General features: G+C 66.6%; 2 protein-coding genes across 3 annotated transcripts; one reads left to right on the top strand and one right to left on the bottom strand.

Moving 5' to 3' along the window:
• Positions 1 to 105: 105 nt before the first annotated feature.
• On the bottom strand, positions 106 to 4601 carry LRFN1 (leucine rich repeat and fibronectin type III domain containing 1). 2 transcript variants are annotated; one of them, XM_057399863.1, is made up of 4 exons: positions 4469 to 4601; positions 3584 to 3631; positions 1680 to 3039; positions 106 to 694 (listed from the first exon to the last, which is right to left on the bottom strand). In XM_057399863.1, the coding sequence occupies exons 3-4, from the start codon at positions 3020 to 3022 to the stop codon at positions 106 to 108; spliced, it is 1932 nt and encodes a 643-aa protein (XP_057255846.1). In that variant the 5' UTR covers positions 3023 to 3039; positions 3584 to 3631; positions 4469 to 4601. The 2 variants fall into 2 exon arrangements, with proteins under 2 accessions (XP_057255846.1, XP_057255847.1); XM_057399864.1 differs by lacking the exon at positions 4469 to 4601 and having other exon boundaries at positions 3584 to 3682.
• A 1627-nt stretch (positions 4602 to 6228) lies between these two features.
• Positions 6229 to 12725, top strand: SAMD4B (sterile alpha motif domain containing 4B). The gene is made up of 12 exons (XM_057399871.1): positions 6229 to 6450; positions 7776 to 8234; positions 8742 to 9008; positions 9087 to 9196; positions 9285 to 9371; positions 9766 to 10003; positions 10802 to 10887; positions 11154 to 11275; positions 11426 to 11621; positions 12035 to 12137; positions 12383 to 12466; positions 12591 to 12725. The coding sequence occupies exons 1-12, from the start codon at positions 6255 to 6257 to the stop codon at positions 12617 to 12619; spliced, it is 1977 nt and encodes a 658-aa protein (XP_057255854.1). The 5' UTR covers positions 6229 to 6254; the 3' UTR covers positions 12620 to 12725.
• Positions 12726 to 13099: the final 374 nt, after the last annotated feature.

Below are 13099 nucleotides of genomic sequence, written 5' to 3'. Positions count from 1 at the left end.
GTTCTGGGTTGGAGCACCCAAGAGTGGGCTGGAGCACCCAGTTCTGGGTTGGAGCACCCAAGAGTGGGCTGGAGCACCCAAGGGTGCCCCGTTCCCCCCGCACCCTCACACGGTGCTCTCCAGCATCCAATGGGTGCTGCCGAAGCTGGGGCGCAGCGCGGGCGCCGCGTCCCCGCCCTGGTCGAGGCGCGGGAGGGAGCCGTGGCGCCGGGTCCGGTTGCGCCGCGGGAAGCTGTGGCTGCCCGAGCCCAGCGGCGGGGCCACCGCGGGCGGCTCCGGGTGCGGGTCCGGCTCCGGGCGCGGCTCCGGGTGCGGGTCCGGCTCCGGCTCCGGGCTCCGGGGGGCGCCGTTGGTCTGGGAGCAGGCGCTGGCGAGGACGGGCCCGCGGCGCGCGGCCGCCTTGTAGCGCGCGGTGAGGATGAGGATGAGGATGAAGAGCAGCACGGAGGCGGCGATGGCGGCGCCGATGGCGATGACGGCGGTGCCGCCCAGGAAGGGCGCGCGGGGCAGCGCGGCGCAGCCCGGCGCGGAGGCGGAGCCCGCGGCGGCGGTGCTGAAGCGGACGCAGCCCACGGGGTGAGCCAGGGCCGCGGCCGGGCCCCCTCCGCCCCGCAGCGCCGCCACGCAGAGCTCGTACTCGCGGCCCGCGGCCAGGTCCCGCAGCGTGAAGCTGCGGCGGGAGGGCGGCAGGAGCCTGCGGGGGAGAGGGCGCTGCGGGACCCGTAGGGACCCGAGGGGGGACACAGAGAGAGATGCAGGGAGACATAGAAGGACATGGAGACAGATAGAGACACACGGAGGGACATGGAGACATAGACACATACAGAGGCACATAGAGACATCTAGAGACGCAGAGAGACACATGGAAGCATATAGAGGCGCATACAGACACAGACACATAGAGGCACATAGAGACGCATGGAGACATCTAGAGGCACATAGAGATACATAAAGACACATAGAGGCACATAGAGAGAGACATATAGACCATCCATAGAGCATCCATCCGTAGAGCACACATTGAGCATCTGTAGAGCATCCACAGAGCACACATAGAGCACACATAGCATACATAGAGCATCTATCCATAGGGCACACATAGAGCATCCACAGAGCATCCATTCATAAGAGCATCCATACAGCACACATGGAGCATCCATCCATAGAGCACACATAGAACATCCATACAGCATCCTTAGAGCATCCATCCATACAGCACACATAGAACATCCATACAGCATCCTTAGAGCATCCATCCATAGAGCACCCATCCATAGAGCATCCATCCATAGAACACACATAGAGCACCCATCCATACAGCACCCATCCATAGGGCACACATAGAGCATCCATAGAGCATCCATCTATAAAACACCCACCCACAGAGCACACATAGGGCATCTGTAGAACACCCACAGAGCGCCCACAGAGCACACAAAGCCCCCCACCACCATCACCCAGGACAAGCCAGAGCCCCCAGTGTCCCCTCAGCCCCTCCCAACCCCATCAGGAGTACCCCTTTAGGACCTCCCCAGGACTCTCCTGAGCTCCTCAGAGCCCCACAACCCTGCCCCAAGGAACCCCAAAATCCATCCAGAACCCCCCAGAACATGCTCAAACCCCCGGCTCCCCCCAGACCCTCAGCCCCCCCCCAGCCCCCCTGTACCCCCCTCCTATACCTGTAGACGGGCGCCTCGTCCCCGGAGCTGTTGTACTGGATCTGGAAGACGCGGACGCCGGGCACATGGCGCTGCGGCAGCCACCGGATCCGCGCCGACGCCGCCGTCACCTCGGCCGCCACCACGCGCCGCTCTCCCGGCGCCCGTGTCTCATTGCCCCCGGCCTGCGCCATGTCCGAGGCACCCGGTCCCACTGCAGCAGCCCCACCAGCACCATCATCACCAGCGTCGCCATGAGGCACCGGGAGCGGCAGAACTGCCACAGCCACGCGCGCAGCCGCCTCGCCGGCGGCGTTGGAGGCCACGCAGGTGAAGGCGCCGTGGTCCCCGAGCGTGGCCACCCGCAGCTCCAAGGTGCCATCGTGCCCCACAGCGCGGCGAGACCCATTCTGCACCAAGCGCCCATCCGGCCCCAGCCAATGCAGCGCCGGCGGCGGGTCCCCCCCGGCAGCGCACGCCAGCGTCAGTGGCTGCCCCTCGATGACAGCAGGCGGATGTGCGGCCGCCGCGGCGATGGCAGGCGCACTGCATGTCAGCTCCTCCTCGGGCACTGCCCACAGCAGGCGCCCGGCCAGCGGTGCCGGCGAGGCGCAGCTCTCCAGGCGATCTGGTTGCGCCAAGCGGCGCAGCCAAAGCAGCTCGCAGTTGCAATGGAGCGGGTTCCCCCCTGCTGCCAATGTGGGGCCCGGCGGCCCTGGTACTGGCGGCAGCGCGCGGAGCCGGTTGGCGGTGAGGTCCAGGCGCGCCAAGCGCGGCAGCCGGGCCACAGTGCCGGCAGGGATGCGCTCCAGGAGATTGTGGTCCAGCGTGAGCGTGGCCAAGCTGGCCATGGAGGCCACGGCGTCCCAGGGCAGCGCCGGGAGGTTGTTGTGGGACAGGTCCAGGTCCTCCACGGTGGCGGCGAAGGCGGCGAAGGCAGCCGGCTCGATGGCAGCCAGTTGGTTGTTGGCTAGGATGAGGTGGCGCAGGTTGGCCAGGCCACGGAGCTGTGCGCCGCTCAGCGCCGGCAGCCGGTTGCCGTCGAGGTGCAGGGCACGGAGGGCGCGGAGGTCGGCAAAGGCGCCAGGTGCCAGGCGGCGGAGGCCGTTGCGGGACAGCGTCAGGTGCACGAGGCTGCTCATGTTGGCGAAGTCGGAGCGGCCGACGGCGCCGATGAAGTTGTCGGCCAAGCGCAGCTCCACGGCGCCGCGGTCCAGCAGCGGCGGCACTGCCAGCAGCCCCGTGCGGGCGCACAGCAGTGTGGGGCTTGGTGCCGCCGCAGGGCACAGGCAGCGGGGGGGGCAGCGTGGTGGCCCCCCTGCCACTGCCCCCAGCACCACCAGCGGCACCAGCAGCTTCGCCATCCTGCGCCCTGCGGCGCCTGCAGGGAGAGCGGGATGGGGAGCGGGGTCAGGTGTGGGGTGGAGGGGGGGCAGGATGGGGCTCATTGGGCACAGGAGGGGCACAATGGGGCAGGATGGTGCTTGTGGGACGCAGGGGGGCAATGGTCAGGATGGAGCTCATGGGGCACAGGAGGGCAATGGCGCTGGATGGGGCTCATGAGGACCAATGGGGCAGCATGGGGCTCATGGGGCACAATGGGGCAGGATTAGGCTCATGGGGCACAGGAGGGGCAATGGGGCAGGATGGGGCTCGTGGGGTGCAGGGGGGGCAATGGGGCAGGATGGGTCTCATGGGGCGCAGGAGGGGTGATGGGGCCAAGCATCCCCATCCGCTCCTGTGTGATCCCGGGTGCCCCTGGGAGCTCCCACACCCAGGGGATCCCATGTGTTCCATGTTATCCCATGCATCCCAGGACGTCCTGGGAGATCCCGTGTAATCCCACATGATCCCACGTGATCCCGTGTGATCCCATGTCCCTGTATGTCCCATGGGATTGCATGTGTCCCCCTGTGACCTCTCACCTCCTCTCAAGGCTCCATCCTGGTCCCTTCTGGGCGTTGCCGTGGGGCCTGTGGGAGTAAATGGACCAGTACAGACCAATACAGACCAGTATGGACCAGTATGGAGCAGTATGGACCCACCAGTACAGACCAGTGAAGACCAGTATGGTCCAGCATGGAGCAGTATGGACTAGTACAGACCCACCAGTACAGACCAGTATGGACCAACCAGTACACACCAGTACACACCAGTACAGACTAATATGGACCCACCAGTACACACCAGTGCAGACTAATATGGACCCACCAGTACAGACCAGAACGGACTAGTATGGACCCACCAGTACAGAGCAGTATGGACCAATATGGACCCACCAGTACAGACCAAAATGGACCAGTCCAGCCCAATATGGCTCCATGCACCTCAGTACAGCTCAGTCCAGCCCAGTACAACCCAGTCCAGCCCAGTATCACCTAGTAATACTCTTCATGGCACATTACATTCAAACAAGGCCCAGCACAGCCTAGTACAGCCTAGTACAGCCCAGTGCAGCCCAGTATGGCCCCGTACAGCCCAGCACGGAGGCGTACAGTCCGGTAAGGGAGTGCATGGCTCAGTAAGGCCCGGTACAGCCCCAGTACAAGAGTACACAGCCTAGTATGGCCCAGTATGAAAGCACATGGCCCAGTACAGCCCATTATCGCCCAGTACAGCCCATTATGGCCCAGTACCGCCCAGTGCAGCCCAGTACAGCCCATTATGGCCCAGCGCAGCCCAGTACAGCCCAGTGCAGCCCAGTGCAGGCCATTATGGCCCAGTACAGCCCAGTACAGTCCAGTACAGCCCAGTGCAGCCCAGTACAGCCCATTATGGCCCAGCGCAGCCCCATTTCCACCTCCCCGTACCTGGGGTTCAGCCCACGGACGTTCCCATCGCGGCTCCGGGGTGGGGGAGGAACGGGCCCGGTTCAGGCCCCGCCCCGCGGGGGGACCATGGCCGGGATGGGGGGAACCCGGATACCGGGATCGGGGTGGGGGAACAGGGATGCAGGGATGGGGGGCACCGGGATACCGGGATATGGGGAGGGGGGGGGGGGGGGCTACCGGGATATCGGGATTGGGATAGAGGGGAACCGGAATACAGGGATCAGGATGGGGATGGAGAGGGGGGCACCGGGATACAGGGATGGGGATGCTGGGGTGGGGGCCAGCGGGGGTTACCGGAGCGTACCGGGATGCAGGGATGGGGACCGGGATGCTGAGGGGGGCACCGGGATGCCGGCACTGGGATGCCGGGGGGATACCGGGGGTCGGGATCGTGGCGGGGGATGCCGGGATCGGGGCACCGGGATGCAGGGATGGGCACCGGGATGCGGGGCTAGGGAGGGGGGGGGGGGAGGGGGTACCGGGATCGGGTGCTGGGGAGCGGGGGGCACCGGGTGTTACCGGGGGGTCCCCGCGGGTCCCGGTGCAGCCCCGCGCCCGCCGATCCAGGCCGCCGCCGCCGCCGCTGCTGGAGCCGCAGAAGCCGCCGGGGCGGGGCCGGGAGGCGGAGCCGCGGACGCGGCGGGGCCCGGAGCTACCGGTACCTCGGGCCGATAGCGGGGCTGGGGCCCGCCGGGGACAATGGGGGACAATGGCATGAACTGGGGGCACTGGGGGATACTGGGGGCCTGGGCTAGAGTGTACTGGAGGACCCTGGGAAGCACTGGGGACATGGACTGGGAGCACTGAGGACCCTGGGGATACTGGGGTCATGGACTGGGGACACTGGGGTTCACTGTGGGACACTGGGGCTGCACTGGGAGCCACTGGGCCACTGCAGTTACACTGGGGACACTGGGGGACCTGGACTGGGAACACAGGGGCTGCACTGGGGCTGTACTGGGGACACTGGGGCTGTACTGGGGACACTGTGGCTGTACTGGGGACACTGGGGCTATACTGGGGACACTGGATCCGCATTGGGGCTATACTGGAGAGCCTGCAGACGCATTGGGGTTATGCTGGGGACACTGGCGCTACAGTGGGGACACTGGGGCCGCAAAGAGCCTATACTAGCGGCACTGGGGCTATACTGGGTTATACTGGGGACACTGGGTTATACTGGGGACACTGGGGGTATACTGGGGACACTGGGGCTCTACCGGGTTATACTGGGGCTATACCGGCTGACACTGGGGACACTGGGGATATACTGGGGACACTGGGGCTATACTGGGATATACTGGGTGATACTGGGGATACGGGCTCACTCTGTGGCCCTGCTCCCCGCAGCAGGGGGCGCCACAGCCCCGCCCGCACAGACCACGCCCCTTCCGCTAAGACCTCCTCCGTGACCCCTGATTGACATCTCGCCATCCAATCAGCGCCCGGAGACTCTCACGCCGCGCTCTCCCATTGGCCGTTCCCGTGCGTGCGGCGGAAGGAGCCTGGGTGGCATCGCCGGGCGCAGGCGCGGTGACGTAGTCGCGCACTTACGCGCTGACGTTGACGGCGGCGGCGGCGGGTGAGCGGCGGCCCCGGGGCACGATCGCGGCCTCGGCCCCGGCTCCCCCCGCGCTGGGCCCGGCCCTTCCCGCGGCCTCCGCCCTCCCGGGCCCCGGCAGTAGCCGCCGCCATCGCCGCCATGTGAGGGCCGGGCCCGGGTCCGCCCCTCCGCGGTAACCGGTGCCGCCGGGGGCCCCCCGTGATGATGTTCCGGGACCAGGTGGGGATCGTGGCGGGGTGGTTCAAGGCGTGGAACGAGTGCGAGCAGACCGTGGCGCTGCTCTCGCTGCTCAAGCGCGTCACCCGCACCCAGGCGCGGTTCCTGCAGCTCTGCCTCGAGCACTCGCTGGCCGATTGCACCGACATCCACCTCCGGGAGGCCGAGGCCAACAGCGCCGGTGAGCGCGGCCGGGGGGCGGCGGTGGGGGGCTCCGGACGGCGGGCATGGGGGTGCTGGGGGGGGCCTCGCGGGGGGTGACAGGTGACCCGCAGCCAACCTTAAGGACTCAGTGACCACCCAGTGCCACCCATAAGGACTCAGTGACCACCCAGTGCCACCCGTAAGGACTCAGTGACCACCCAGTGCCACCCATAAGGACTCAGTGACCACCCAGTGCCACCCGTAAGGACTCAGTGACCACCCAATGCCACCCATAAGGGCTCACTGACCACCCAATGCCACCCATAAGGACTCAGTGACCACCCAGTGCCACCCATAAGGACTCAGTGACCACCCAGTGCCACCCATAAGGGCTCACTGACCACCCAATGCCACCCGTAAGGACTCAGTGACCACCCAGTGCCACCCCTAAGGACTCAGTGACCACCCAATACCACCCATAAGGACTCAGTGACCACCCAGTGCCACCCATAAGGACTCACTGACCACCCAATGCCACCCGTAAGGACTCAGTGACCACCCAGTGCCACCCATAAGGACTCAGTGACTACCCAATACCACCCATAAGGACTCAGTGACCACCCAATGCCACCCATAAGGACTCAGTGACCACCCAATGCCACCCATAAGGGCACATTGACCACCCAATACCACCCATAAGGACTCAGTGACCACCCAATGCCACCCATAAGGACTCAGTGACCACCCAATGCCACCCATAAGGACTCAGTGACCACCCAATGCCACCCGTAAGGACTCAGTGGCCACCCAATGCCACCTGTAAGGACTCAGTGACCACCTAATGCCACCCGTAAGGACTCAGTGACCCCCAAATGCCACCCATAAGGACTCAGTGACCACCCAATGCCACCCATAAGGACTCAGTGACCACCCAGGGCCACCCATAAGGACGCAATGACCACCCAGGGCCACCCATAAGCACTCAGGGACCACCTAGGACTGCTCCTGGGGACCTATAGAGACTCAGTGCTGCCCTTGAGGACACCAGGGCCTCCCCAGTGCCCCTCTAAGCACTCCATGCCACTCCTTAAGGCCTCAGTGACCATCTTGTGTCATCCTTTGGGGACCCCTGACCCTCAATGCCCTGCTGGTGCCACCCAGAAGGGCTCATTGCCCACCCAGTGCCACCCTCTGGGGACCCCTGAGCCCTCAGTGCCCTGCTGATGCCACCCATAAGGACTCACTGCCCACCCAGTGCCACCCTTGAGGAGTCAGTGCCCACCCAGGGCCTTCCCAGATCCACCCTTTGGGGACACCCCCCCCCGTTTCCACCTCTAAGCCCCCCTTTTCCCCCTCCGGCAGCCGCCATCCGGCAGTGGCCGCAGGAGCCGGCCGAGGCGGCCGTGGCGCTGCTGCTTGCGCACCTCCCGCTGCTGCAGCCAGGCAACGCGGCGGCCAAGGCCGAGTACATGAAGCGGCTGCAGACGGTGCTGGCCTACGCCATCGAGAGCAACCGGTGCGTGGAGGAGAGCCGGCAGCTCCTGTCCTACGCCCTCATCCACCCCGCCACCACCCTGGACGACCGCAGCGCCCTGGCCCTCTGGCTGGGCCACCTCGAGGAGCGCCTGGCTACCGGAGCGCCTCCCCCGGCCCCTCGGGCCCCCCCCTCCTCCTCCCGCCGCCCCCCGGCACACGAATGGCCCGAGCATGGGGCACCCCCGGAGCTGGGCTCGGCCTGGCCTGAGCCCCCCCCGCGGGAGAACGGGCACCCCCAGTTCCAAGCAGCACCGCCCGGCAGTGGGAATGGGCTGGGGGGAGCAGGTGAGTGGGGGGGGGGGGGGGAAGGTTTGGGGGGCTGGGAGAGGGTTTGTGGTGGGCATAGAAGGGGTTTGGGGGGGATAGAAGGGACAAGGGATGCCGGGAAGGGATTTGGGGGAGCATGGAAGGGATTGGGGGCTGGGAAGGGATTTGGGGGGCAGGGAAGGGATTTGAGGGCGGGGAAGGGATTTGGGGGGCATAGAAGGGGTTTGGAGAACATAAAGGGGTTTGGAGGGGCTGGGAAGGGATTTGGGGGACATAGAAGCGGTTTGGGGGGCTGGGAAGGGATAAGGGGGGCATAGAGAAAATAAGGGGGGACGGGGGGAGGTTTGCAGGGTCTGGGAGGGAATAAGGGGGTCATGGAAGGGATTTTGGGGGCTGTGAAGGGGTTTTGGAGGGGCCCATAGGGCTGGGGCGTGACTGGGGGGGGCCATTCAGGGCTGAGCAGAGCCCTGGGGGGTTCACAAAAGCCATGGGGGCTCCCCCCTGACCCCCCTTGTGTCCCCCCAGCTCTGCCCTGCTCGCTGCACCCGAGCCCCCTGAAGCGCTCGCTGGGGGTCCCCGGCCCTGCCCCGAGCGAGTGGCCGGGGGGGGGGGGTGGTGCGAGCAGCGAGGACCCCCCCGTGGCCATCCCCCCCCCCACCCCGGGCCGGGTCCCCTTTGGGGACCACGCACCGCTGTCCCCCCAGAGCAGCGTGGCCTCCTCGGGCAGCGAGCACACCGAGGAGGGGCCCCCCGGCAGGAACAGCTTCCAGGAGGATGGCAGCGGCATGAAGGGTGAGGGGGGGCTCAGGGGGGGCCGGGGCGGGCCTGGGTCCTGGTCCTCATGGTATGGACGTGTCCCCCCCACCGCAGATGTCCCCTCATGGCTCAAGAGCCTCCGGCTGCACAAGTATGCGGCGCTCTTCTCCCAGATGAGCTACGAGGAGATGATGACGCTGACCGAGCATCACCTCGAGTCGCAGGTACCGAGGGGGAGGACCCTGCTTTGTGTGACCCCCATGGCACGAGGGGGCTCCCTCAAACCTGCTCCATGTCTGTGACCCCCCCCAGAACGTCACCAAGGGTGCGCGGCACAAGATTGCGCTCAGCATCCAGAAGCTGCGCGAGAGGCAGAGCGTGCTCAGGGCGTTGGAGAAGGTGGGGCAGGGCAGCCCTATGGGTCCTCAAGGGTGGCATTGGGTCCCTATGGGGTGCCCCAGGGGTGGTACTGGGTCCCTATGGGGTGGCACTGGGTCCCTGTGGGTCCCTAGGGGTGGTACTGAGTTCCTGTTGGGTGGCATTGGGTGCCTGTGTATCCATGCAGGTGGTAATGGGTCCCCAAGGGGTGCCATTGGGTTCCTAGGGGGTCTGCAGGGGCGGTACTGAGTGGAACATGGGTCCCCAGCACTGGGTGATGCTCAGTAACTCTTAGGGTTCCCCCGCTTGGCAATGGGTAGCAATAGGTGGCAGTGGGTGCCAATGAGTGGCTGTAGGTGGCACTGGGTGCCAGTGGGTGGCACTGGGTGTCCCCATTGTTGCTATGTCCCCACAGGACATTTTGGAGGGGGGGAACCTGTGGTCGGCGCTGCAGGAGCTGCAGCAGATTCTCAGCACCCCCATCAAGGGCTTCCGCCCGCCCCCTGCTGCGCCGCCCCCCCCCGAGGGCCCCCCCCCGGGGCCCGGGGAGTCGTTTCCCCCCCCCCCGCACCCAGGCACCGACCCCGAGGCCCCTGCGGCCCCGGTGCCCGATGGGGACATCCCAGGGCAGTTCACCCGCGTCATGGGCAAAGGTGGGGCTGGGGGGAGCATTGGGTGCTGCAGGGGGCATTGGGTGCTGGGGAGGGTCTGTCGGTGCTGAGGGGGCATTGAGCGCTACGGGGACATCCCAGGGCAGTTCACGTGCATCATGGGTAAAGGTGGGGCTGGGGGGGGCATTGGGTGCTAAGGGGTGTCTATGGGGGCTGGGGGGGGTCTATGGGGACTGGGGGGCATTGGGTGCTGGGGGGGCATTGCGTGCTGGGGGGGTCTGGGTGCTGGTGGGGCACTGGGTGCTGGAGGGGTCTATGGGTGCTAGGGGTGGCTATTGGTGCTGGGGAAGCATTGGGTGCTAAGGGGGTCTATGGATGCTGGGGGGATGTCTGTGGGTGCCTGGGGTGTCTATGGGTGCTGGGGGGGTGGGGCATTGGGTGCTGGGGGGGTCTATGGGTGCTAGGGGCGTCTATGGGTGCTAGGGGTGGCTATTGGTGCTGGGGGGAGCATTGGCTGCTGTGGCAGTCTGTGGGTGCTGGGGAGGTCTGTCGGTGCTGGGGGGGTCTGTGGGTGCTGGGGGAGTCAGGGTGCTGGAAAGGGGGGGTCTATGGGTGCTGCAGGGCCTTAAAGGTGATTGGGGGACCTGAAGGAGTTTGGGGGTGTCGGAGGGATGGTCAGGGGTGCTATGGGTGCCCTGGAGGGTCCGTGGTGCCTTGGGGAGCCAGGCTGCTCGGGGGGGGGGGGGGGGGTGTCAATGCGTGCCATGGGGCGGTAGATGGGTGCGGGCGGGTGTCTGTGGGTGGCGTGGGGGGGGTCCGTGTGTGCTGACCCCCCCACAGTGTGCACGCAGCTGCTGGTGTCGCGCCCGGACGAGGAGAACATCAGCTCCTACCTGCAGCTGCTGGAGAAGTGCCTGAGCCACGAGGTGAGATCGGGGCCCCCCCCCATGGCCTGGGCCCCACTCGCCATGGCCTGGGCCCCCCTTGCCATGGCCTGGGTCTGCCCCCCCCCATGGCCTGTGGCCCCCCCATGGTTTGTGCTCCCCCCATGGTCTGTGCCCCCTCATGACCTGTGCCCCCCCATGGTCTGTGGCCCCCCCATGGCCTGTGCCCTCCCCATGGTCTGTGCCCCCCTCATGACCTGTGCCCCCCCATGGCCTGTGCCCCCCCTCATGACCTGTGCCCCCCCCAGGCGTTCACGGAGACGCAGAAGAAGCGGCTCCTGTCCTGGAAGCAGCAGGTCCTGAAGCTGCTCCGCGCCTGCCCCAAGAAGCTGCCGCTCGACGGCCCCGGCTACCGGCCCCCAAAGGGTGAGTGCGGCTGGGGAGGGCACGGGGAGGGACCCCCCAGGAGCACAATGGGACCCTTTGGGTGCTCACTGGGGGCTCCCTGCCCCCCCCATTTCCTCCCTGCTCTGTGCCCCCCTGTGACCCCCTCTTTGTCCCCATCCCGTCCCCCCCACAGCTGGGCCTTCGGCTCCAACTCGCTCCCCATAGCTGGCTCTGTGGGGGGGGCGGGGGGGCGCCGGGGGCAGCGCCCCTTTGTGTGCCCCCCCCGGGCACTCCCCCCCACCCGCCTGGGGCTGCTGGGACCCACTGGGGGGGCACCGGCCCCACGGCCCCCCCTGGGAGCACCCCCCCTGAGCACCCAGGGGAGACAGGTGGGTGCTCAGGGGGGGCCTCGGGGGTTGGGGTGCAGATTTGGGCGGGGGGGCTATGGGATTGGGGGGGGACCTGCGGCCTTTGGGAGGTGTTCTATGGGATTGGGGGGGTCTTATGGGGTTGGGGGTTCTATGGGATTTGGGGGGAGGGGGTATGGGATTTCGGGGGGGTCCTATGGGATTGGGGGGCTCTTATGGAATGTGGGGGGGTCTTATATGATCCGTGGGGGTCCCATGGGATTTGGGAGGGGCCCCATGGGATTTGGGGGGGGTTCTGATGGGATTTGGCTCCCTTTGGTGGCTGGGTTTTGGCCTTTGGAGGGGTTTCTTCCCCCTGAGCTCCCCATGGGGGCTCGGGGGGCCCTTTATTGGGGTGTCGTCCCCCCCTTGTGACCCCCGCTGTCCCCCCCCAGAGCCTGTGGTTCGGGCCGGGGGGGCCGGGGGGCCGCAGTGGGGTGCAGAGAACGCATTCGCTGCCCGTGCACTCGCCCCAGGCGCTGCTCAGCTTCCCCCAGGGTACGGGGGGGGGCCTAATAATGAGGGGGGGCGGAAATGGGAGGGGGGGCCTGAAATTCAGGGGGGCCCAAACTGGTGGGTGTCCCCAAAACATGGTGGGCTTTGAAACCCCTTGAGGGGTGGTCCCTGTTTCATCCCCACTTTAGGGGTCCCGGGGGGGGGGGGAGGTTGAGGGGCTTTGGTGGGGGGCACCCCCCTAAACCACCTTTAATGTGCGTGCCCTCCCCCCCCCCCCCCCCCCCCAGAGTGTCCCCCTCCCGGCACGGACCTGGAGATCAACCCCACGCTGGAGTCGCTGTGTCTGAGCATGACGGAGCACGCGCTGGGCGGTGAGGGGGGGGCGCGGGGTGGCACGGGGGTGGGAGGGTTCCATGGGGGGGGTAAAGCTGCAATGGGGAGGGGGCCTCCCAGATGGGACGCCCCCCGTGACCTCCGTGTTCCCCCTCCCCACAGACGGCACGGACAAGACCTCGACCATCTGATGGCTCCGCCCTCCCCACATTAAGGGGGGGTCAAGGGGGGGTTAACCCCCTTAAGCCCCCCTCCCCCTCCCTTTTAACCCCCCCGAGGGGGGGAGGGGCTTCCCATAACCCCCCCCATCACCCAATGTTGGGGGGGGGGTCCCGTGGGGGAGTGGCCTCGCAGGGGGGTGTGTGGGCGGGGCCAATGACGTCACGGCGTGCGGGTGGGGCCATGTGACACTACGGGGGGGGCGGGGCTCTCCCGGGTTTTGGGGGGGGTTCCCGTGTTTGACCCTTCCCCCCGCCTCCAGTTTTAGGGCTTTTTTGTTGTGTTTTATTATTATTATTATTATTAATATTAATTTTCTTCCCCCAGCCCCGATGGGGGGGGCGGGGGGGGGGAGAACCCCCTTATTTAGGTACATGGCAACACCCCTCCCCCACCCCCCTTGGTACAGCCCCTCCCCCCTTCCCTCCCCCTTCCCTCCCCCTCCCCCCCCC

This window comes from Pezoporus wallicus, unplaced genomic scaffold (genome assembly GCF_028554395.1).
Source record: "Pezoporus wallicus isolate ANWC-B61680 ecotype Strahan unplaced genomic scaffold, APGP_CSIRO_Pwel_v1 contig_8738, whole genome shotgun sequence".
NCBI classification, from domain to species: domain Eukaryota; kingdom Metazoa; phylum Chordata; class Aves; order Psittaciformes; family Psittacidae; genus Pezoporus; species Pezoporus wallicus.
The sequence above is the reverse complement of the archived record's forward strand: the minus strand, read 5'-3'. Positions and strand labels throughout refer to the sequence as shown.